Below are 26,656 nucleotides of genomic sequence, written 5' to 3'. Positions count from 1 at the left end.
GAAGCCAGACATATCTCCCACCCTGAAGCACTGGACATGACCTTTGATGACAATATGATTGCCAATGAGCCTCTGACCTCATAATAAGCTCTATCTTTACTAGTACAGATGTGCATACATTGCAACAACCAGCTCCGCTAGCTGGAGAACATGAGCTGGATACCGTCAAAGGTCCCCTGCCAATTACAGATCATCTGAGTGGTATAAAGAAGATTCCTCTAGTGCCCAATGGTGGTAAACGAGGTGTAGACATCAGATTTATGGAAAAATGATTGATTATTTTCAGTGACACATTCCCTTTTTTATTTTGGGGTTGTGCTGCAAAAAATGTTTAAAATAGACACTTTTAGTCTCTTATACACTTTTTTTTTAAACATTTGACACCTCACATGTGTATTTGCTATGTGTAAGTCCTGTGAAATTATTGAATGCTGCCACGAGGGACCCCCCCCCCCCCACACACACACAAACAGTATTTTTAGATGGCTTTATACATGTTCCAATGATGCCTCTATACATGGGATTAGAGACATGGGATTAGGTGGAGTGCTGCAGTATACATTCTGTTATCTGCCTCTCTGACGAAAATTCCGGAGGGCAGATTGAGGTTGATTTGTCCTTATGTTGCCATGTCTTTCTCAGCCCTTACCTTTCTGAAAGTGGTTAATGATTAACAGTGCAGAGCCACACACAGCCCCTGTCTGTCTCTCAATATCCCATCAAAGGATTGTGTAGAATTTCCTACCTTTCCTGAAGCCCCTGCAGGGTGAAGTAAAACTGTATATGTCTGTAGTTGAATATTGGCAAACAGTCCCTTACTAGTTCCATATCGGAAAAATGTTTGCAGCAGTGAGACAGAGCAAGGGCAGTGCAGTAATGACTAAATATGCAGGAGAACATTATATCATTGGTGAGCTGCATATAAGTTTACAAAGTGTTTGTTTTTTGTTTTTTTTTAAATTGCAGCCATGGAAAGGAACCATTTATGGTTTTGATTTTAGGTAGGTTAATTTGACTGGAAGCTACCATTTAAATATGCTTTCAATAGTTTGTCTCAAATTTTTATAGAGTGATATATACTTATTAACTTGACAGTTCCCCCACATGACAAGCTCTCAATTAAGGAATTTGTATTTTGATTTTTAGATCTCCTAATGAATATGGCATTTGAAACACACAAAGCAACCAATTACTAACCTAATTCTAGCTGTGTATGACCTTTTTGGATTTAAATTAGAAAGGAATCTTTGTAATAATAGAAGGGGTAATGCTAGATGGGAATATTTTATCAATGTTATTATTTTTACACGACTTACATAGAGAATGCATCCTTCTCATTGGAACAATGCATAAATTGAAGTGGAAGATATACTCACCAATGCATTATTCATGGCTTTTTAATGTACCATACTGTTAGTTTTTGATCCAGGATGGATTAAAATGTGGATTATTTTCCAGATGTAATAGGTCAGAGACTTGTATACTTGTTTCAAGGTACAATATATGACATTCTGTTAAATTAGTACAAAAAATACAAAAATTGGTCTGGGGGGGGGGGGGGTTCCTGCTGTGCAATCCAGTTAACGAATATATAATAAAAATAAAGAAGAGAACAATTTCCAAGTTAAGACATGGTTGACGAAGACTTATCATATAGCAATTGAAAATCTTCGAATTAAGATTTTTTTTCCTGTTTATCATTCAAGATGTAGAAAGTTAGCATGGTTTTCTTTGAAGTTTCATATAGTGCACCTTTTCATGAAGGTGTATAATCACAAGACAAGGCTTACACGGAATTAATTGGAAGTTAAAATTCCAGTTAAAATTTACCTGCCAACCCACCCCATTAAGCCAACAGTTATTCACAGTCCCTAGCAAATGGATGAGAGTTAACAACGTTGAGCACATGTTTATATTTATATAGATAAAAGTTGGATTTAGAAAATGCCTTCATCACACCTTGTGAGTGCTTAAAACTTTATCAGGATTGTCTACGTATTCCTTATAAGAATGTTCAGTATGAAACCGTGGATGGCTATAAAAAATGTTGTTTCTCATATTAATTTTATAAAAAAAAAGGTTATTTTTAAATTAATCCAAAAAGTGGTTTGCATAAAATATGGAAAATGTATGTTTGTATCAATGTACACTGACTAAGGTCAGGATAAAAGGTTATTAGTATAAACGTAGCACCAAATGCTTTTACATTTTAAAATACCCTGGCAACTTATGATAGTTATTAGAGTTGACCTTTCTAAATTAGCAACCTAACAAATCGTTGACAATGGCAGAGCTCAATCAGACGCTTTTTCATTATTTTTAGGAGCTAATCTCAAGGCTGTATAATTAGCGACTCTCTTTAGATTTTTTTTTTTCTTGGACAACAGAACATATCGTCCAGTTCATGCTGAGATGCCCATGCCTAATTTATTACTAAATATATTTAGCATTTGTTCTTTTTTAAAAGGGAAAAAAAAACATAATTGGCCTGTGTGAATCTGGGACATGCTGGGATCATGGATTGTTTCAAAGAAATGTCACACAGAACATGGTAAGGTGACTGATGAAAGAACTGAATGGCTACAGAGAGGTTGGGGTTTCATTAAAAAGCAGACAGGAAACATGTATTATGCAAAATAACTGTATAAATATGTTTTATCTCACCTTGATCTAAGATGGAGAAGCATCATTAACTAGCATGATAAAACAGGGCATGTTAATGATGACTGGATTACAGATGCCCATAGCCTCTTAATCATATTGCCCCAAGATGCTAAATGACTTCAATCATTATTGCAGTAAATACAGAAATGTGATGAGCCATACAGAAACATTCAATTTATGTCACATGTAATTAGCCTTTTCTATATGGAAAACTTTTTTTTATGTAATTGCCAAGCATACAAGGTTACCATCACTTGTATGTGTCTACTTTTGCTTTTTTTGCTTTTTGTTTTAAAAAGTTACAAATTCACTAAAGACAAAACACCACATATATCAAAAAAGAAAAACGCAAAGATGCATCTGGTCAGCAGAAAAAGCAAGAAAAGTCCCAAAAAACAGACGGACAAAACCAGATACACATGCCCCAATGGGCAATATATGGTATATCATTCTATTCCACACAAAGTAGAAAATATCAGCAGCACTCAAGGATAAAATATTAAATCAAAAGTTAAGGAAAAGAGGTAATGTCTTTATCAAGAATATCAATAAATGGTCCTATCCCAAAATTCGGTATCTCTGGCAGGAAGCATACAATTTAATAAAAAATGTAGGTACTGCAAACGTCCCGTTCACCGCAGCTACAGCCTTACTCCTGATGAATCTAAATGAACTCCCTCTTAAGATTCAAAATATAACATCTCATATTTTAATGGCCACAAAGTTCGCAATCACCAGACTCTGGAAGGACACTAGAAGCCCTAATATTAGGGAAGTGATAGCGGACATTAATAGAACATATGCATATGAAAAGGCAATATCTATACAAAACAACAAATATAGCTCCTTCCGCTCATTCTGGGACACATGGTCACAAAGTATATACTTATCTGATTAAACACTTCGAATAATCCCCAAGGAAAAATTTGCTCAAGGCCCTTCTTGTTATCCTTCTGATGTTTTGTTCAATAAGGACTTTTTGATCTGGGGACTGGGGATGCTTCCCTAGGTTGTGTCATATTTACTCATTTACCGGATCAAGTATGTACCATGATGAAAAAATGAAGCCTTTTGATTTAATACTTGATCCTGGAGTACTGCTGATATTTTCTACTTTATCTACAATTGGATTTTGGCGGTTTGGATTAATATCTGGCATGCACCCCAACCTATATGCAAGTTACCACTAATTTGTTGATAAAAATTGTATACCCCACAGTCCTAAATGTCACAAGAATGTGTAAGAATGTGTATATGTCAGGAGGATAATCAAAACAATTATCTCCACTGTACACTGTAATTGTAACATAACTAGAGCTGTTCAACTTCCCCTGTTTCCCTCTTGGACCCCCCCACCCCACCTTGTTTCCCTTTTAGGCACCCAGCAAAGTAGCAGGTAACCCATTGCTTGATACAAGGATGATGCCTCTCCCCATAGTGTGTGTGTAATGGATTATCGCTGTGTGTTAACCTCTATATACCATTACTGGTACTTATGGTGCTACTTTAAGGGTGGGTGAGATTCTGTAAAAGATAAACCTAGCTATAAATCTGGTTCTAATATCACAATGGAATAATAGAAATTACTTTTGAATGAGTTATCTGGGTGATTTTACCAAGTGTATTTTATAAACTTATTATAAATATAATAGTTAAACTTTGAATCACTTTAATTTATAAGAATGCTTTAAGAAATAACTTGGTACTGAAATGCATCTCAACATTAGGTTGTTTGTTTGGTTAAGGGCTATTGTATTGGAAAATAGGAAATGAGAATGTAACTAATAATCCAACAAGGTCAGGTTGTATTGTCACTGTAAATTAAGTATGACATTCTAATTTGCATTTATTTCTTCTGGTTGATGTTGCAAGGGAAAGAATTGTTATCCACAAGTACAATTTACAGTAACCAATGAACATTTTAATTTTCAAATGAAATTTATTGTTAAAAAAGATTAAACACAAAATTCAGGACAACGTTCCTGAGGAAGAGAATGATTTATGATTTTCCTTTATTCACTATATGTCCCAAGGTCCATAGAAGACCCCCCATTAGCTACGTTGTGACACAGAAGCCAATGACGACAGCTTTATTATTATTGAGACAATATGAACTCATCTGTTCTTGTCCTTGGCCATGTTTTTATTAATGTGCTTTGCATTTTGTATTCTTTGAGTTTCTTATGCATGTGTCTGTATAACATTAATTCATTTTGTATATGTTTTACAGAACATATACATAAACATTTGTTTCTCTAATGCTCTCATTTTGAACTTGCGTCTAAGCAAACTGTACTTTTCAACTTTGTTAACTGACAATAGAGATACATCAAATGAATAGATTGATTTTTATCAAAACATTTTACACTTTGAATTTTAGATGCAAGTAAGCTGTGATCAGAAGAATGGCTGCTATAAGGCCAACGTCAGCTCTATACAACTTCAAGGAGATGCTGATTTTTTCATCAACGAGCTTGGAATTCCTTCTACACAGTTTGTTTTTGAAGATGCTACAGCCAAGGTACACAAACTTCATATCATTTGTTATATTTTACATCTTCAGGAATGTTTATTGTTCTAACATAATACAGGTACTATAGGATGTAATGACAACATACACTCACCCGCCACTTTATTAGATACACCATGCTAGTAACGGGTTGGACCCCCTTTTGCCTTCAGAACTGCCTCAATTCTTCGTGGCATAGATTCAACAAGGTGCTGGAAGCATTTCTCAGAGATTTTGGTCCATATAAACATGATGGCATCACACAGTTGCCGCAGATTTGTCAGTTGCACATCCATGATGCGAATCTCCCGTTCCACCACATCCCAAAGATGCTCTATTGGATTGAGATCTGGTGACTGTGGAGGCCATTTGAGTACAGTGAACTCATTGTCATGTTCAAGAAACCAGTCTGAGATGATTCCAGCTTTATGACATGGCGCATTATCCTCCTGAAAGTAGCCATCAGATGTTGGGTACATTGTGGTCATAAAGGGATGGACATGGTCAGCAACAATACTCAGGTAGGCTGTGGCGTTGCAACAATGCTCAATTGGTACCAAGGGGCCCAAAGAGTGCCAAGAACATATTCCCCACACCATGACACCACCACCACCAGCCTGAACCGTTGATACAAGGCAGAATGGATCCATGCTTTCATGTTGTTGATGCCAAATTCTGATCTACCATCCGAAAGGCGCAGCAGAAATCGAGACTCATCAGACAAGGCAACGTTTTTCCATTCTTCTACTGTCCAATTTCGATGAGCTTGTGCAAATTGTAGCCTCAGTTTCCTGTTCTTAACTGAAAGGAGTGGCACCCGGTGTGGTCTTCTGCTGCTGTAGCCCATCTGCCTCAAAGTTCGACGTACTGTGCGTTCAGAGATGCTCTTCTGCCTACCTTGGCTGTAACGGGTGGCGATTTGAGTCACTGTTGCCTATCTATCAGCTCGAACCAGTCTGCCCATTCTCCTCTGACCTCTGGCATCAACAAGGCATTTCTGCCCACAGAACTGCCGCTCACTGGATGTTTTTTCTTTTTCGGGCCATTCTCTGTAAACCCTAGAGATGGTTGTGCGTGAATATCCCAGTAGATCAGCAGTTTCTGAAATACTCAGACCAGCCCTTCTGGCACCAACAACCATGCCACGTTCAAAGGCACTCAAATCACCTTTCTTCCCCATACTGATGCTCGGTTTGAACTGCAGGAGATTGTCTTGACCATGTCTACATGCCTAAATGCACTGAGTTGCCGCCATGTAATTGGCTGATTATAAATTAAGTGTCAACGAGCAGTTGGACGGGTGTTCCTAATAAAGTGGCTGGTGAGTGTATATCCTGTGTACAAAATAGGATGCAAGATTGGATAGCTGTCTGGGTGATGTTCCGCTCTCTTCATATGGGTTACTTGGAACCCCTGATCTCCTGATCCACTTGATCTTCTGTTTTTCTGTTTTATATAAAATTTTAAGCACTTTTTAGGATTTTAAATTGTGAACACTGTTCTTTTTCTACCAGAAATTACAATTAACACATGTGAAATAGATAGAATTACTACTAGCTTTCCTACACAGGGGATTGAAAATATTTGTTTATGCTTTTTGTCCAGATGGTTCTTGTAATGACCTAATTTGAGAATGTCTACTGCCCCTGACACAGAAATGCTATACAATTTGATTAAAAAAAACAAATTTGTATCTTCCTTTTGTCTGATATTTTTACATCCGCAAATTATATAATAGGTGTTGATAGTTAATTTAATTGGCAATATTAGCTTTTTTTTAAGTAGTTTTCTTTAGGATTATTTACCTCACAATAGCAGAAAAACTAGACATAATGGGGATGGGTCAGTCACCAGCTGTGGTGGGACTTTCAGTGAAAGTAACTGACAAACTGTTTTATGATTTTTATTGCAGTTGTCTATATAATTGAAGCTTGTTTTAAAAGCTGATTTACTTTGGTTGAGCTTAAATAACCAGTAGCACATATTTAAAGGGGACACAAAGTTTATTTTATTCTCTATGGTATCACAGAAATGATATAGGAAATTTCTACAGACTTCCAGTGCTTACATCATAAGGAATATGAAATATGTTTTTTAAATCTGGGCAGATTTTTTTCTCAAAATTTAGCAATTTAAATTTGTTTTTAATATTCATAAATGCAATACAATCTCCTTTCAATTAAGTATTGGATCAGTATCTTCTAAGAAAACAAACGTACCTTATATACTCAAGTATAAGCCTAGTTTTTCAGCACAAAAATATGTGCTGAAACCCCAAACTCGGCTTATACTCGAGTAAACAAAATATAGGTTTTACCAGGTTTTTGTGGTAAAATTAGGGGCCTCGGCTTATACTTGGGTCGGCTTATACTCGAGTATATACGGTATATTAACAAATTAAAGCTAAACCATGTTTCTGTAAGGAGAGTTTGTACTGTACTTCCCTGAACTTGTCTCCAGCCTCTCATTTGGCTAAACTGTACTGAGGAGCTGCAAACGAATCGAAATAGTGCCGTCTACAGTTGGGAATCGGATCCTTTTAGAATTGAAATACAGGTTTGACTTTTTATCCTGCATTATATCATTAGGTGAAGCTGCGTTACAAGGTAGATAGGAGGCAATGTTCTCCTTATTCCATCCTAGAAGACATATTTGCATATTTCCTAAATTAAACCTCACAGACTATAACTGGAGCAACAAGTTATTTTTGGCATCTGTACTGCTAATTTTACAATAAATGTTTCTTACAAATAAATAGCAAATCAAAGCCTTTGCCAAACGCTCTAACGTTTTTTTTTTTCCTGAAGAAACTGCATTGTTAATTAAAATGTCTTTGCTTGCAAGTGTTAAGTTAATGAGGAGATTTTCAATTTGTATACTTGGTTACACCTGAGGAAAAAAAATTAAAAAAATATTTACATTAAATTAAATATAATGCTGAGGTTCGAAGAGGAGAGAATAAAGCAGATGCTTTCTGATTAAGAGTGCAACGTCTAAGACAAGATTTTGGTTGAATGCACATTTTTCCTGTCACGTAACAGCTGTTCAACAGTTTGTGCTCCAGATCTTCAAATTTACCACCTGGTCTATAATTAATAGAAATGAATAGACTTCTTAGTAGGTTAACAAAAACATTGGTTTATTTGTAGATTGTATTTGTCTTTTTAAAACTGATTTGCTTGAATGGCTTAGAAATAGGGATCAGAAGAGACTGAGTTTCATATCGAATGAGTATGCTGAAGAATACATTTAAAGTTAAAACACTGTACCCATGGAATCCTGTTTGAATATGGAGCAGCATGATACAATTATTGGCACCCTATGTCCAATTATAATTAAGCTTGCAAAATTTCTAAGGTGTGCTCACAGTTTGAAGGTAGTGCCTCAGTTAATTAATAATAATAATTCCGCATTTCTCACATCTATTTTTGAGAGACCTGTGAAACTAGAGCTTCAACTGCATGAAGTATGAAAAATAAAATATCAGCATAATAAGTGTTTTTTTTATATCCTTTTTATCACTGAATAAATCTTTTTTTATTATTATTATTGCTCTGACAATGACTGCCCAAATTCAATCATTCAATTTAATTTAATGAAGTAATGGTTTGAAACGAATGATTTTGTGTCCACCACTGTGGTGATTTCCATTGTGCAATATTTTGTGATTTTTTTTTGATACATGGGGGACATTTACACCCCTCATGCCACTTTTCTGAATAGTGGGTAAGTCTAACCTGGCATAGATTTCATTGCTGTGTACAGGTAGCATGCACAATTTAATAAGAGGGTGGAGCCTCTCAATTAATCAGGTGCACCAGTGGGGGCCACATCTTAATAAATTCCCTGCATAATGTTGCAGCTTAGGCCAAACCCCCTTTTTTCTAAAAATTTGACACTTTATTGTAAAGCCACATTCTTTTTTAATACATATTGCAACAGTATCTTAAGCCCTTAAAGGGGTTGTCCACTTTCAGAAAATATTTGATATGGTTTGTGTAAGGAAAAGTTGTACAATTTTCCAATATAGTTTCTGTATTAATTCCTCTGGAATCTTTGCTTGCTGTAATTCCTATAGAATCTTCTTTATTTACTTCCAGTGGAAAAAAATCTGTCCATGTGATATGAAGGACATGCAGGTGCACGAACCGTTATTATCACAGAGAGTAATAGGAGTTGTGTGATAAATAACGGCTCCTGCACCTCTATCACATCACATGGACAGATCTCTATGCACTGGAAGTGACAATAGAAGCTTTTATAGCAGGACAGCAAGCAGAGATCTGGAAAACTGTGATGAGTTGATACAGACAGTATGTTGGAAAATTGTAGAACTTTTCCTTATACAAATCATATCAATATTTCCTAAAAGTGGACAACCCCTTTAATGAATGTAGGTTGAACATTTGTTTTATTAATTTCAGGTAAATTACTCTAGCATTTTCAATTTCCCCTACTAGATCTACCCAGTCCATTGTTATAGTTTAGAAATGGAAAAATGAAATAATATCTTGAATCCATGTTAGTGCATAGGAGAAGTTATGTCGAAAATAACAGTGCCACTTTCAGCACCTCACACCTCAGGCAAGTCATTGCTATCAATATGCAAAATTTACAAACTCAAACACAAGTCATCCAACCAGCTATTGAACCACTCAGATGCCAGTAGATCCTCACATGGCATATATCCTGAAATATTACACCTCTTCTGGACTGGATACCAGGACAATGGACATCACTCCACCATATTTTTATTTTTGGAAATCTTTCTCAGCCTAATTTTCTATGCAATAAGAGGACTGATCAGCAACATTCTACATTTTTAGTGCAATTCTAGAGTGCTTTTCACCCATTTTATTGGTGGAAAATTCAGAGAAGGAAACTGTACTAGATAAAATCCTAATAGATAGATAGATAGATATGTTAGCCAAAGTCATTGTAAATGAAAGTAGCTAAAATAGTTGGTTATTTTATTATTACTCCTAAGGCATACTCCTAAGGCAAGTTATTCATTTTGCTCCTTGAGATGAAATGCCTGGGATAGTATGATAGGCCAGGGCCCTAACAAAACTTTGGACCATCCTTGGATCCAATCAAGAATGTCAGTATTATATGAAATTGGGTGAACCAGAATTGAGGCCATCTCTGCTTTGTGAATTGCTATCTTTTTATGTTTGAATGGCAATAGATGCTAAATGTAGAAAACTCTATGCTCCCTGGCCTTTTGCATGTGTTTAAAAATCCATGTTTATATAATAACCTTATTGCTAGCCAGTAAAGAAATTTATAAGCTAACCTCAGACTAAAATATTGTTACAAAATATTTTTGAATACCTAAACACATATTGAGCATCACTGCATTACCAGCAATTCATTCAGAAAAAAACACTTACTGATACATTTTATGTAAAAATATTATTGTGACAAATTACAGTTTGCCAAAAGTAAAAAGTAGGTCCCCACTGCTTCTATTGAATGTTTTTATTGCCACCAGGAACCAATCAAAATAATTTTTCAGACTCCAACAAGGTTCTCTACGATACATAACTTTTTTCATTGTAGATTTTGCCATTCGTCACAATAAATCATAATATTTTATACTGACATAAATATATTAGTTTTATTTCTTTCATATCCGTTGTTAGACGAAGTCTCGCTTCCAGAACATAACGTTTTAACATCTAAACGATAAAAAGTTGTTGAGTATATATTCAAAAGAAAGTTACCAGTAGAAAGGAACCGTAAATTCCACCTACCATATTATGGCTTGTCTTGAATAGTGTTGCATCATTACATGGCCCATGAAGCTAATCCTCAAAGAAGATAATGAAGTTTATTTTTTAAGAAAAGTGTATAATAAGTGATTTATATCAGGTAGTTTGGATTCTGACAGTTTGACATTGTATCATCTTTAAAGCACACGCAGAGTGATTTTATTTCTCGTCAAATCTGCATAACTTTTTGAAGGTTACTTTTAAGTTTCATTGTTGAGCTCAAAAGACATTTTGTTTCAAAAATAAATAAAATGCATTGAGCATCTTAAGTCATAAATGAAATGCAGGTTTTTCTTTCAACCTTTGGGGATTTTGTCCACCTTTTATTGTTTTTCTGTTACAGCAATGAAACCCAAGAGTGTATTTCTGAACAAAAATCACTTTGTTAACATAAAGCAGAAAAATCTGAAGGAAAGAATGGGAGGTTTCTTTTATAAATGTGACATGAAAGCTGCAGTTCTCAGCTTAGCTCATTTAAATCTTGTGTACGTGAGTTCTATCAGGACGTCAATGTGACTAAAGTTAAAGCTGCAGATATATTCTGTTGCCATATATATTACACATGTAGAGATTTTACAGGCCTATTTGAATCAAGATAAAATAGATACTTTCCATATCATGTACAACCATAGCCAGCCTTTTCTTTAAAAAATGAGAGACTGAAAACTAAGCTTAAAAGTGCAATTGAAATGATTTTGTTTAAAAAAAATTTAATTTTCCAATTTACCATTTGTAATTGATAACATAATTAATGTATAGAGCGGCACTGTGAAATCCTGGATTAAAATCCAATAACATAAATTAATGTATGTAGCCCTTAAAGGGACCCTGGCACCATATTTTACCCCAGTATACTTGCAGCCTCCTTTGCAGAATCCACCTCTTTATGCAGAAAATTGTCTTAGCTTGCCAGAGAAGAGTCAGGTTCAGTAGCTGGAGTGGGCGGAAAAAGCAGTTAGAACCATGGTTCTGGTATCAGAATAAAAACAAAATTCTTATTTTTCAGATAATAGACTTGTTTTTTTTCTGAGCTACAAACTAGATATGCAGACAGTTAAATGAATAAATAGGCTGGAACTGGATTTTTATCTGTACATTGCTTTCCATCTACTTGTCTGGTTCTTTAGGTCATAAAGCCACATTCCTAATGTGGTTTGAAAGAGAAAAGTGTCATCTTTGACAAGAGAACCATGGTATTAGCTGCTATAGAACCAAAGTTATAGGTGACACTCCCACTCCACACCAGCATCTGAGGTTCACACTGCCCTGACTTATTTTCACAGGATGTTTTTATAGGTATTTGGGGCAAGATTCAGCATAAAAGAGGGAATGTTAGAAAATATAACACGCATCCTGCCCAAGGGGACTGGTAGTTTAGTAGGTTAACGTAGGTGGCAGATGTAATTATTGTGTCTAGTGGGTATAGTAATTTGTGTTAAATAGTCATCCTAGCAGTATGTACCCTGTTTGACCCCTTCTTGCATTTCAATGTAACTGTACATTGTAACCTGGTTCGGGATGTATTAAGAGGACTCACAAGCTGAGGCCTCTCTATACATAATGGCTGTATGCAGTAGACACTGTCTATTTATTGCGATTGGTACTGGCACTGTTTAAGTGTCATGGCCTAATGAGAAAGTGCCACATAAATATTGCCAACACATGCACACTGCCATAGGAAGGAATCATTTCCCCAGTGATGTTCCAAGATGTACTGCCATGATATTTTACAATCTCTAGAAATTTGTTTTTCTCTTGTTCACTATTTTTAATGGATATCCCAATAAACTGAATATGTTTGAGTCTACACCTGGTGTAGAAAGCGATTTTCCTTGTTCTGATGTCATTGGGGACTGCAATCTTTCTATGACTGGATCTAATACAGATCCAATATATTGTGCATATACCATACTACATTAGTTCTGCGTTATATTGTATCAGCAATCAAACCCTTATAAGGAGTCTTACATCCAAGGGGCCCTAAAAATATTAAAAAATAAAGTTTAAAGAAAATAAAAAAACTAGAATGGAAATAAAAATAAACCTAAACACAATTACATTTCAAAATCTATTTAAAAAAAACACAGAATTGCCATTTTTTACCATTTTGTCACAAAAATGTAAATAATAAGTAATTAAAATGTTGTTCAGTTGCAGCAATGAATTGTGAGTTTGGATTCTAAACAAGGAGCCCCTCCAATCTTTTGATCAGAGTTCCTGTATCAGAGCTCCTGTGTCGCTGCATTAACAACAATTTTACCAGCTGCATGATGGAGGTAAATGGAGCCACTACATCCATTACTTTATTTGAACAGAGAAACACAAGAGTTCTGTCTTCACGTTTGATAAGTGAGGGCCAGTGGAAACTGAAGTTGGAAGTGTGTCTTCAGAAGGAAAAATGGTTAAATAGTTCAGCAGCTTCTTAAACGTCCCTATAATAAGTATTGGTTTTATCTATACAGAAATAAATAATAAAATATCCAGGAAAGATGGAAAATGTAACATACAAAATATGGAGGAGCCACTAATACGGCATACTCCCGTATATGCCACAAAGTCACAGTGTCAAAGATATAAAATTAGTGCTCTACTCCTTATACTGTTTGTCAAATGGCGAGAGCCTCTCACCACCTCTTCATGGACTGGAAATAAAAGATATCCCCGACTCCTTGCATCGCCAATCGTCCTCCTTTAGTGGGTTGAAACACAATCCTCGTCTCGTTACCGTGTCCGCGGTGTGTTCCCGATCCTACATCAGGAGGTATGCGAAAGGATAGTGCAGATGGCCAGGTTCAAAAGGGAAATAGTATTTATTGTATATACTCACACATTCCAATTTAAAAGCGCGCATATAGTAAAAGCATAAGACGCCTGAAACACCCATTACTTTTATCTGGCTACTTTACAGAATGCTGGAAACCTGCTACTTATACAAAGCCTTCCTTTCATTAGGTCTGAGAATATAGGATGGTTTCGAATGTTTACGCTCTTAAAATCAAAGGTTGGTTACATTAGCATTAAATAAGATATGAAATGTATAATTCATATAAAATATATAATAACTTGCACAACTATGAGAGAAATTCACAAAACCTTACAAATAGCGTCTTTATTCTTTACCAAAAGTTGGAATAAGACCCTGCTCTTCCATGATCACTTGAAAAGAAAAATCTTTTGTTTTTATTTCTGTTTCCTTAATGACAAGTTACCGATTTATACATCATTGCGCCATTGAGGATGTATGGCAAGGAATGAGCGCTCATCATACATGGCAGGTGTTTGTTGCATTATACACCAAACACCCACCAGTTACACTGGTGATTGCCACAGGTGTTAACTGTTAAGTGCCCTGCCATAATCAAAGGTTGCATTTGCGCCGCCCCAATTTCGCTGTAAGAACAGCAAAGACAAAGACGCACCCACTGTTCATGCGTACTTCCCCGTCCCTGCCACTAACTTGTTTAGTGGCTTTTTTAACCCTTTCAGGACCTTGCCCTTTTTTGTTTTTTCATTTTCATTTTTTACTCCCCATGATCAAAAATCCATAACTTTTTTATTTTTCCATGTCCAGAGCTGTGTGACGGCTTATTTTCTGCGTAACAAATTGCACTTCATAGAGATGGTATTCAATATTCCCTGCCGTGTACTAGGAAGCGGGAAAAAAAATCCAAATGCAGTGAAATTGGTAAAAAAACGCATTTGTGCCACCTTCTTGTGGGCTTGGATCTTACGGATTTCACTGTGTGCCCCAAATGACATGTCTACTTTATTCTGCGGGTCGGTACGATTACGGGGATACCAAATTTATATAGGTTTTATAATGTTTTCATACATTTAAAAAAATTAAAACCTCCTGTACAAAAATTTTTTTGGGGATTTTGCCATCTTCTGGCGCTAATAACTTTTTTATACTTTGGTGTACTGAGCTGTGGGAGGTGTCGTTTTTTGCGGATTTTGATGACGTTTACAATGTTATCAATTTTAGGACTGTACGACCTTGTGATCACTTTTTATAGAATTTTTTAATTTTTTTAAATGACAAAAAAAGTGCCATTTTCGAATTTGGGCGCGATTTTCCGTTACGGGATTAAACGCAGTGAAAAACCGTTATCATATTTTGATAGATCGGGCATTTTCGGACGCGGCGATACCTAATGTGTTTATGATTTTGACTGTTTATTTATATTTATATCAGTTCTAGGGAAAGGGGGGTGATTTGAGTTTTTAGGGTTTTTTATTATCATTTTTTTTTTTTAACTTTTTTTTATTTTTACTTTTAGTACTTTTCAGACTCCCTAGGGTACTTTAACCCTAGGGGGTCTGCACGATCCTATCATATACTGCCATACTACAGTATGGCAGTATATGGGGATTTTACTCCTCATACATTACAATGTGCTGATAGCACATTGTAATGCATGGGTTAACCAAAAGTAGCCTCGGGTCTTCGCGAGACCCGAGGTTACCATAGCGACGGATCGCCGCTCCCCGATGACGTCACGGGGAGCGGCGATCCTCGAAAAGATGGCGGCGCCCACGCGCCGCCATGCTTTTGAAGCCGCCGGCAGCATTGCCGGCGGCGATCGAGGTGAAAACACCCGCGATCGGTGCTAGCACCGATCGCGGGTGTTACCGGTAAGCCTTTGCTGCAATATGCAGCAAAGACTTACCGGCTATGGAGAGGGCTCAGCGCGTGAGCCCTCTCCATGCACCCGCGGCCGACCCGTGACGTGCTATTACGTCACGGGTCGTGAAAGGGTTAAGCCTCCTGATGCTCAGTCTACAGGCTAACTCCCAGCAAGGAGACACTCCTCAGGCTCCAGACCATTTCCCATTAAGTAAGTAATCCTTATGCCCCCACATTATCCTAGTCATCACCCTCCCAAGAAATCCCTTTTCTTTAAACTCATTCAGCCTCTTTCCTGCCCCTTAGGGCACCAACCTGCAGCCACCAGTGTCCTCTAGCTGAGTTATACAAAGGTATTTATACTACAAAAAACAATCATTTACACAAATTGTTTCACCCATTTACTTTTGTTAAGTCAAATGCAGGTCATGATATAACCAGATCTATGATACAGATGTTACTTTATTGACATTCTGATGTTTCTCCACATTCACTAATGTCTTATACTTTATATGTGTTTATACTAATTTATTGATTTACCTTTATATGTTTATAATTCATTGACCCATATTTACTTATAGGCATGTCCATTTGTTTATTCATTCATACAAAACCAATTAATTGTAAATACTATTGAGTCCTATTTATATACTTTTTCATTTTAAGAACCGTTAACTGTACTCATATATATATATATATATATATATATATTAGAATGTACACACGATAAAGGGGTTGGCTTACCCCCGAAACACATCCTTTTAGAAGGACACTTGAGAAAGGAAAAGGTTCGCAGCACATCCAGCAAAATAAAAGCACTTTATTCTTCATTCTTTAAAAGATACATCGTGGGGTGTGAGTAGGCACAAGAGACCTACGCGTTTCGGCTTATCTAAGCCTTACTCATGGTATGATAAAAACATGATGACAACAAACATTAAATGCTCTACAAACACCTGATAATCAGGATACGTGTATCCGGTTGGTGTGGGAACAGAAACAGGTAAGACACATCACGGAGTGATCCATAGGGATCGGGAGCAGGTAAGATACATCGTGGAGTGATCCATAGAGATCAGAGATCGGGAACAGAGGAAAATAGTTCTAAAAACGGGTCATGCAAATGTAGGAGTGTTATACACAATATTAGAGATCAGACAAAGGTGCAGCACAAGAGGAAACATCAGAAAACAAATATTGAGTAGATATTGAGGCATATGCACGATATAATGGTAAACATAAATGTTTACCATTGTTTACCACTGTAAACATAAATGTTGAAATATATGTATTCTTATTTATGGAGCATCTCGATATTAATATATATATGAAAGGTCGTTTTTGGAGTTCATGCCATCAGGATATCTACATCCTAGGGCCAAGATCCAGTATGCCTCCCGTTTTAAAAGCAGTTTTCTCCAATCCCCCCCTCTGGAGGGACAGAAAACCCGTTCAAGTCCTAAAAAACGGAGGGAGGAGAAATCTTTATTGTGACGCTCAATAAAATGTTTAGCAGCACCTGAGGCATTGACATCCCCATTTCTAATGTTGGTAATGTGTTGGCTGATTCTAGTTTTCAACTTTTGGACAGTGCAGCCAACATATATCTCTATACATTCAGTGCAGCGAATGGAGTAAATGACATGATGTGTGTCACAATTCATAAAGGCATTAATTCTCTGCATTTTCCCTTGACCAATAGGAAAGTCAAGAGTTTTATTTAAAGCATATGTGCACACATTGCACCTAGCTCCTCCGCATTTATAAAACCCTCTAACCGATAGCCAAGTTTTTTCAGTGGATTTAGTTTTTATCATGCTAGGGGACAAAATGTTGGCCAGTGTCTGCCCTCTTTTTGCTACACATCTATGTCCGTCCTGCATAATTTTATGTAAGATAGTGTCTTGATTTAAAATAGGAATGTACTTTTGTATTATTCTTTTAACTGCATTATATTGGGGGCTGTAAGCTGTGCTGAAAGTAGGTATATTGTGTTTAATGCCATTGGCATGTCTTCTTTTATGCATATTTCCTTTTAACAGTTCCTTTCTGTTAACTTTGTCTGCTTTATGTTGGGCTTCTATCAAAATTTGTTTGGGGTAGCCCCTTTTGGAGGAACGTTTACTAAAAATACTTGTCATAACAACGTCCGTCACATAGCGCATCCAACAGCAATTTTTTTTTAATCCAATCACCATGCTTTTTTAAAATGTATAATGATCAAAATAATAAAAGTTAAAACATAAGTAAAAACTACCAAAGGAAACACAAGAGAATCTTAAATGTCATTAATCATCCTTTACTAGACAAGCAAAATATAAACCCCAAATTATGCTTTCTCAATTAGTCTAGATAGGCCTCTTTTTTCTCTCATTGGATAACATCTTGGTTGCTGAAAAACACTGTTTTCTGTAGAGCTGGCTGTGTCTGTCACTCTCATTAACATCTATGTGGGACTGAGAGGCTTCACAAGAAACATTCTTTGGTAATCCACTTTCTGGTAACACTTGTTTCTGGTAACAATGTGAGGCATTTTGGATAATTGAATGTCCATCTCACCCAGCTGTGAGCATATTTCCTTTCTTGGCCATTACATGGTATTCTGCTTGGTCATACATTGGACAGGTCTTGTTCTGTTTGTGACATACTTTGTCACCCCTTTCTATAAAAAATGGCTAGGCATGGCGTCTTGTTTGCATATGTTTTTTTTTCTGCTTGTTGTTGAAGTCTACCAGGAATTACATAGCTCGTCACATCAGGAATACAGATACAGATTCTGTTGAATAGTAGATGGGCAGGAGCAGCATTAATAGTTTAATGATGTGTACTCCTGTACCTGTGCATAAATCTGTAGAGTGCCTGTTTCAGTGTTATTTACTTCAAGTAAGAGGCTTTAACCCTCTTCCCTAAAGTCTGCATGAATCTTTCCACAATTCCATTTGCTTGTGGCCAGAATGGTGTTATCTTTCTGTGTTTGAACCTCAGATATTCAGAGAACTATCCAAATATATGACCATTAAATGGAGGTCCATTATCTGTTTTGACTATTCGAGGAATACCATATGTTTTAGGAACAACCAGCTTGGTGCTTCTGAGAATAAGATGCTCTTCTGTGGCTGACAGTTTTGCTCTCACACATTAGAAGGATTTGAGCACCTTTGGAATTGTATGAGATGTAAGAAACTTGATATATTCTTCAGTTGACCACTGAGTAGTTAGATCTACTTCTGTAGGATGTCTTGAAATGCAGTTAGCTAGATTGCTGTATTTACCAGGTATATATATATACACACTCACTGGCCACTTTATTAGGTACACCTGTCCAACTGCTCGTTAACACTTAATTTCTAATCAGCCAATCACATGGTGGCAACTCAGTGCATTTAGGCATGTAGACATGGTCAAGACAATCTCCTGCAGTTCAAATCGAGCATCAGTATGGGGAAGAAAGGTGATTTGAGTGCCTTTGAACGTGGCATGGTTGTTGGTGCCAGAAGGGCTGGTCTGAGTATTTCAGAAACTGCTGATCTACGGGGATTTTCACGCGCAACCATCTCTAGGGTTTACAGAGAATGGTCCGAAAAAGAAAAAACATCCAGTGAGCGGCAGTTCTGTGGGCAGAAATGCCTTCTTGATGCCAGAGGTCAGAGGAGAATGGGCAGACTGGTTCGAGCTGATAGAAAGGCAACAGTGACTGAAATCGCCACCCGTTACAACCAAGGTAGGCAGAAGAGCATCTCTGAACGCACAGTACGTCGAACTTTGAGGCAGATGGGCTACAGCAACAGAAGACCACACCGGGTGCCACTCCTTTCAGCTAAGAGCAGGAAACTGAGGCTACAATTTGCACAGCTCATTGAAATTTTACAGTAGAAGAATGGAAAAACGTTGCCTGGTCTGATGAGTCTCAATTTCTGCTGCGACATTCGGATGGTAGGGTCAGAATTTGGCGTCAACAACATGAAAGCATGGATCCATCCTGCCTTGTATCAACGGTTCAGGCTGGTGGTGGTGGTGTCATGGTGTGGGGAATATTTTCTTGGCAATCTTTGGGCCCCTTGGTACCAATTGAGCATCGTTGCAACGCCACAGCCTACCTGAGTATTGTTGCTGACTATGTCCATCCCTTTATGACCACAATGTACCCAACATCTGATGGCTACTTTCAGCAGGATAATGTGCCATGTCATAAAGCTGGAATCATCTCAGACTGGTTTCTTGAACACGACAATGAGTTCACTGTACTCAAATGGCCTCCACAGTCACCAGATCTCAATCCAATAGAGCATCATTGGGATGTGGTGGAACGGGAAATTCGCATCATGGATGTGCAGCCGACAAATCTGCGGCAACTGTGTGATGCCATCATGTCAATATGGACCAATATCTCTGAGGAATGCTTCCAGCACCTTGTTGAATCTATGCCATGAAGAATTGAGGCAGTTCTGAAGGCAAAAGGGGGTCCAACCCGTTACTAGCATGGTGTACCTCATAGACCCCATTGTTTAATTCTAGCTGGCTTCTTGGCACTTGGGTTTCCAAAGATGGTAAAAGAGCTCCATACAGAAACTAACGCTCACATCCACAGACGAGAGCTAAACGTTTTTTTTCTGGCTGAAAAGTATTTTCTTTTTGTATTTGTTAAACCTTGACTGCCATATCAAATGTTACTTGGATCTGAAGTGTAGGGTTTGTACTAGAATTTTTCCCAGTCCTACTAGACTTGCATTCACAATCAGTTAAGTGCATAAAGCTGGAATAAAATAGCCCATTGTTGTAGTTTAACTGAGTTCATGTTTAATAGTATCAAAAGAGGTTTGAAGACCACTAGAGACCAGTTGAATTCACAACCTTGTTTTGTAAGTTCTCTTATTGGTGCACCAATTGTTGAGAAATTTTGAATGTATCTAGCACAATAGCTCGACATCCCATGAAAGGAACAAACATCATTGACATTCTCAGGAACAGAGGCCATTTTTATTGCCTCTACCTTTTCAGGGGCAGGCTGTATTCCCGCAGCATTAAAGATATTACCATAAAACTCTAGAGAGGTTTTTAAATTAATATTTATCTTTGTTTAAAGTGAGTCCTTGACAGCATGTAATGCACAATTGTGTTCAGTCTGAGTTTTTAAAAGACTGATATGTCATCACTATAATTGAAAGCGTAGGGAAAGTATTTGCTTACACCTTAAATGGCATTTGGAAATGCCAGCACAGACTCCAGAAGTTAAGCGCTTGTACCTTCTTATGCCCAAATGTGTAGAAAAGGTTGCCAAGCATCTCGACTCTGGGCTCAGTTCCAGCTGATGGCAGCCTTTGTTGAGGCCCAGTTTTGAAAATATAGTTGCTCTATCTAGTAGATGAATCATGTCATTCATTGTGGAAGAGATATGTCTTTCTCTCTGAATAGCAACATTTGGAAGGCGTATATCAACACAAATTCTTACTTTGTCAGGATCTTTTGGTTTTGGAACCACCACAATTGGAGAACCCCATGGGGTAGGACCAGTGACTGTTTCAACAATATCCTGGTCCTCTGAGGATTGAAGCTCTTCTTCCACCTTTTTCCTTAGATGAAAAGGTGAGCTTGTGCCACTGGACAGACACTTTCATCCACTTGAAATCTTTAAATGTTCCCAGTCTACTAAATATTGAAGATAATTTATTAAGTGTAGTTTGCATTTCCTTAATAGCTGGATCAGTTATTGTGTGAATGATCTGAATGAGACCAAGGTTCATAAATGTATGGTAGGTAGGAAGGCAACCTCCAGAGCCTTGTAGGATGTAAAAGCTTGTTTTCTGCATTTTGTCTTTGTAATTGATTTCAGCATCAAATGTTCTCACAGTAGGTAGCGGAATTTGAGATCCATATGGTAAGAGCTTTGTGTGAACAGTCCTGAGGACTGGTCTTATCTTCATCTGCTCATATGTATTGTTGTCTATGATATTCACAGATGCTCTAGTATCTAAAACAATAATTATAACATTTGGAGACTGAAGTGGTTTGGGCGCAGAGGTAATGAAGACCTAGTCATTGGTTGTGGATTTCTCCTCTTCATCATGATGTAATACCTGTACATTAACCTGCTTTGCTGGATTTGGAGTAGGCTTGGTAAAAGCTGATTTGCATACAGATGCTTAATGATTCTCTTTACCACATTTGCTGCATGTCTTCCCTAAAGCTGAACATTTATTTGTGTGAGAGAAGTTTTTTCCACATTGGTAACATTTCTTTTGTTTCTGAGTTCTGTTGTCTACTGTAGCTTTAAATGTTATGTTATGTATTTAGGAGATATCACCTGTTTCCATTATAGTGGCCTGATGATCTGCTATTTCTAAGCAAAAGCACAGCCTTGTGCTAAATCCCTTAAAGGGGTTTGCCCATGACGGAAAATTCAAAAATGTCAATCCCTTAGTGCTGTAACACAATAAAGATCCTTTTTAACCCTTTACTTTGCAATTTTACTCAGTTGTGTTGCTGTTTTAGCTCCTATCACTGGTCAGTGCAAAATCCCAGAGTGTGGGAGGGCACTCTCTAAGCAGACACAATGGGGCACATTTACTTACCCGGTCCTGCGTGATCCCGATCCAGAATGTCTGCCAGAATGCACATCTGTCGTGATTCATAAAGATTGTGCGCCCGATATCTTTCATGTGTTGCTTTCCTGATCTGGTCCGCCGGAGTTCACCTTCTTCTTCCTGGTGCATGTAAGGGCTTGGCTTCCAACACAAATTTAAATGTTAAATCCTGCGCTCAGTCTGAATCAGTCGTATCATCCGACGGCCCACCCACCGATTTGTGTCTCGTGAAAGCTGGCGCCGATGCGCCAAAATCCAATCACCTGCGACACAATCCCCGGCACTATCCCTGAAATGTCAGGAACCCGACAAAAATGCAGCCGCTCGACCCTTATTAAATAAACCCCATTATGTTCCATCTAGTTCTGTGAGCTGATCAGGGTACAAGGTTCATATACACTTTTGAACATTTGTACTAGCATCAAACACATAGAAAGAGGGATGAGACAGATTAGAGATGAGAGATGATGAGATCCATGAGATGGATATAACACACAATCACACTCTCCTGCTCTTGCTACATGACAGCTACACACACACTTTTAGATCTGCTGTGTCTGTCTCCCTTCCATGGAAAAAGAATTAATCTGCTTGTAGCTTGTAGTTCTCATCTCGCTGCTGGTACTTCTGAGCCTGTAGGTGCAAATGTAAAGCTCTTTTCCTTTTATCATCTTTGATGTCTATGGCTTCCAGAAAGTTCTCAAATCTGCTTATCCATTTTCTCCTATTTTAATCTAGGTTGTTGGTATTTGTAGTATCAAATTTGAGGAGCCCATGTTGCTGATATCCATCTTCCATCTTAGCTCTGCTCAGTGGAATAGAGGAGAAAATAACTATGTTGTAGTTTCAGGAATGCAGATCTTCTATCTTTGTCTGACAGTGTTTATCTCGCACATCTTGGCATAGAACACATGTAGAATTACAGTCAGTGCTCACTGCAGCAGGACACTCATCCCATCCCAGCACATATTTTATAATTCCATATGTAATAAGACATCCATCATTCATTTCCCCTGGCTTTCAGCAAGCCACACCCCCTTACTTCCTGTCACGTGTTCTCATTTCTTAGAGACATGTATGCTTGTTGTATGTTACAGCATCTAATGACAAACCCACTGTATATGATTCATTAGTATATACAAATGTACTTCGAAATTATTTGTTATTTTATGCTGTACCTCTCATTAGTTATTGCTCCATGGCTAGGTAGAATTAAATTAAACAATTAATGTATGTATAGTTATATAATTAAGCCTTGGCCATGCTCAGTTCATCAAGAAAAAGCAAGGAATATCAAAGGACTGTCTGTGGGTAGAAACTTTATTCTGCTGTAGAACAATTTTGTTTTGTTTATATGCTAAATAAAGTGTACTGTATGCAAATGAAAAATATTGTTGTATAATGCTGAGAAGCTTTACATAAAACATATAATAAAATGCTTGCTTGTGCAGATAAGGCATTTTAAGCATTGAAAAGTAATTTAGATAGCTTAGAGTAATCTATTTCAATTTTAGTTCATAGACGGTATATAAAACATGGCTAATCTTCACCACAATAAATATAATATAATTACTGTCTACATTGTTATGTACAATAACTACGAATAAATGACTAGACCCCACTGATTCAAAATGGATAAAACAAATAAAAGAAATATTATTTTTTTATTGCTTTTAATTTCATCATGTAAATTAATATATATATATATATATATATATATATATATATATCTATATATATCCAGTAGTAATGCATTCTGGGACAAAATTATAACTTCATATATAATTATATCTATACAAAATATTAGGAAATTACATTTGGTTATGGAATTCTGGTGTAGCCTGATATAAAGAATATGAAAAAATATTGTTATGGATCACTAACTCACATTTATTGGCTGTCAGCTAACAAAATCAAGCCTGCTTATTCTGCAGTGCAGTGTTAGAATCTCCGTTATTATATTGTTTCAGGCATGCAGGAATATAATGATGTGTTTTGACTTTTTAATGTTGTCTTTAAACTGAATTACAAACCATTGGGCTGAAGTTTTCCTGAAACGGGAGATATTTGAAATGTAACCTATCCGATTGCGATGTTTTAGTTTAAATGTATTGAAATTTGTGTCGCTGAAAAACAGCATAATTAAGAGAGGAGAAATTAACCTCAATTTTAATGAATAACTCATGACAATAGTTTTACATGACCTGATAATAAATTGTATAGCGTGGCTTTCCAATTGCTCTCTCGAGACATAGTTCAACTGAGGGAACATACTGAAAATGTTATCACCCTACTACATACCAATTAATTTTTTTATTGCTCTGCATTTCCAGTTAGATTAAGATTCAGTATGTGTTTCTACAAGATAAATATAACTGTGAAGAATGGTAACATTATTGCTTATTTTCTTTAGCTTAGCTATTGCAGGTAGAACATTCATTGTGTGCATGTATTTTGGAATATAGTTGGAATAGTACTAGTCAATACATTTGACTTATTTTTACCTTATGTTTTTTAAATAAGCTTTCTTTCTTTGATTCAAATTGCATTAAATTGTGATATGGTTACAGTGGCTGTACTGCTACTGCTGATGGGGGTACTAAAACCTACTGCATGTAATTCACAAATTAATACAGCAGCGCTGCAAATTAAATGAAACAGTCGAAAATGCTGGTACATATTTATCGTTGGGGCCCACAAATTTACATGTGGGTGCCTTGCCACAGGAAATAGGACAACCTATGCAATGGTCATGTGCTGGACAAATGTCTGTTTTCACCGTTGAGGGGCCATCCAACTTGAATACTAGGCTAATATAATGCAACTTTTTGTTAAAATACATCTGTTTCAGATGTAATGTATGCTCCTGTAGCTGTTATTCTGCTGTTAGATGACATGCTGTTCAGAGGCAGATTATCTCTGCAGCCAATCATTAGCTTCAGTAGTAACCATTATTCCAATATCACTTATTCAATTAAACCTTATATACAAATTCTCATATTTCTACCCTTTAAATTTTCTTCACAAGATAACCACTATCACATTCTGAACGAATTGGTATATTGAATGTGCACTGCACATACACATCTGCTTATGCGCTACTAGTGTTCTGCATCTTAACCATGGCTTTAATAGACAACCCTGGGGCACAGGAAAAGAGAAAGTGGCTCACATGACCTCTGGCACAACATTTGGTCACAGGCTTGAAAGACTGGGATACCCCTTTCATGAGCCTTATTGAAACAAATCTCTGTCAGCCAGTAGTCTGCCCAGGTGCCCAGCTCTGGTCCATAACTGAATTGTATCAGGTGAGACGCCTGCCCAGGTAGCATATACATTAGACCAAGAACATGGATGTGTGGTATCTTGGATTCAGTGGGTAGGGTTACACTATACAGGTGTAGCCCAACAAGTCTTAGCAAGTACATAAATAGTTTCCATGTTGCTGTACCAATGAGTGGGAGCAGTGGCTATAGGTTATCTCTGTGCTTATAATTTTTTAGCATGAATCTCCCCCTAGAAGACAACAAAACCCCCATATGACTCTAGGTGTTTTAAGCTCTATGTTGGACAAACTGAGTCGGCCCTTGGGATGATGCTAGAGTTCCTCCCACTTGGGTCCAGTTACCAGACCTTCAAAATCTTGGATGAATAGGAATTCCTCAATGGAAATCATAGAGGAACAGTTCTGGTGTCATGTAATCTGGCCGGGCCTCCACCTAACAAGAAGTGGTTTCATTCATAGAAGGGTTTGAGAACAGACTGAGAACCAGTTTGGCATTGGTCCCACTCCCCAGATTCCAGAGGTTATGTCAGTAACCAGCTATGACGCACTATGACTTCATAACTCCCTTATGAACTTATGGATTAGAGATTTCCTCTGATGTTTAGTTGTGTGTCTTGTGGTGGACACTGCTTCCGGCTATTCTGGCACAGATATAAAATGTTCTACTCCTCAGCCCTTTAAAGACAGATCACATGTGGCTATCCGGCTTGCAAACAAGAGTATATGGGGGGTGGAGGTTGTCTTATGTATGATGCACATGAAAACTGACATGGGACCATGTTAGTTTATGTCAAATTTTCATGTAACCAAGGTCCATGGAAGTGTATGAGATTCAGGAGAAGTAAAGGGGTGTGGTAAGTTATTACTGGATTTTGAACTAGACATCTTTTAGGCTTTGTAGTACAGGCAGTCCCCGGGTTACATACAAGATAGGTTCCATAGGTTTGTTTTTAAGTCGAATTTGTATGTAAGTCGAAACTGTATATTTTATCATTGTAGATCCAGACCAAATTTTTTTATTTTGCCCCAGTGACAATTGGAGTTTCAAAATTTTTTACTGTAATTGGAGCAAGGATTATCAATAAACTTCATAACAGACACCTTACAGCTGATTATTGCAGTCTGGGACTATAGTAAAGCATCCAGAGAGCTTTACCAGAGGTCATAGGGAGCAGAAGGGTCCGTCTTTAACCATGGGTCTGTAAGTCGAGTGTC

The 26,656-nt window shown here is 37.2% G+C and overlaps 1 protein-coding gene across 5 annotated transcripts in view; it reads left to right on the top strand.

Moving 5' to 3' along the window:
- Positions 1-26,656, top strand: part of NAALADL2 (N-acetylated alpha-linked acidic dipeptidase like 2) — a 509,493-nt gene that overhangs the window by 366,897 nt on the left and 115,940 nt on the right. For all 5 annotated transcript variants that reach the window (XM_072142777.1, XM_072142778.1, XM_072142776.1 and 2 more), the window contains exon 10: positions 5,045-5,185. In XM_072142777.1, coding sequence (XP_071998878.1) covers positions 5,045-5,185 — 141 coding nt within the window. The remainder of the gene's footprint in view (positions 1-5,044; positions 5,186-26,656) is intronic.

This window comes from Engystomops pustulosus, chromosome 3, assembly GCF_040894005.1.
Source record: "Engystomops pustulosus chromosome 3, aEngPut4.maternal, whole genome shotgun sequence".
Lineage (NCBI taxonomy): Eukaryota > Metazoa > Chordata > Amphibia > Anura > Leptodactylidae > Engystomops > Engystomops pustulosus.
The sequence above is the reverse complement of the archived record's forward strand: the minus strand, read 5'-3'. Positions and strand labels throughout refer to the sequence as shown.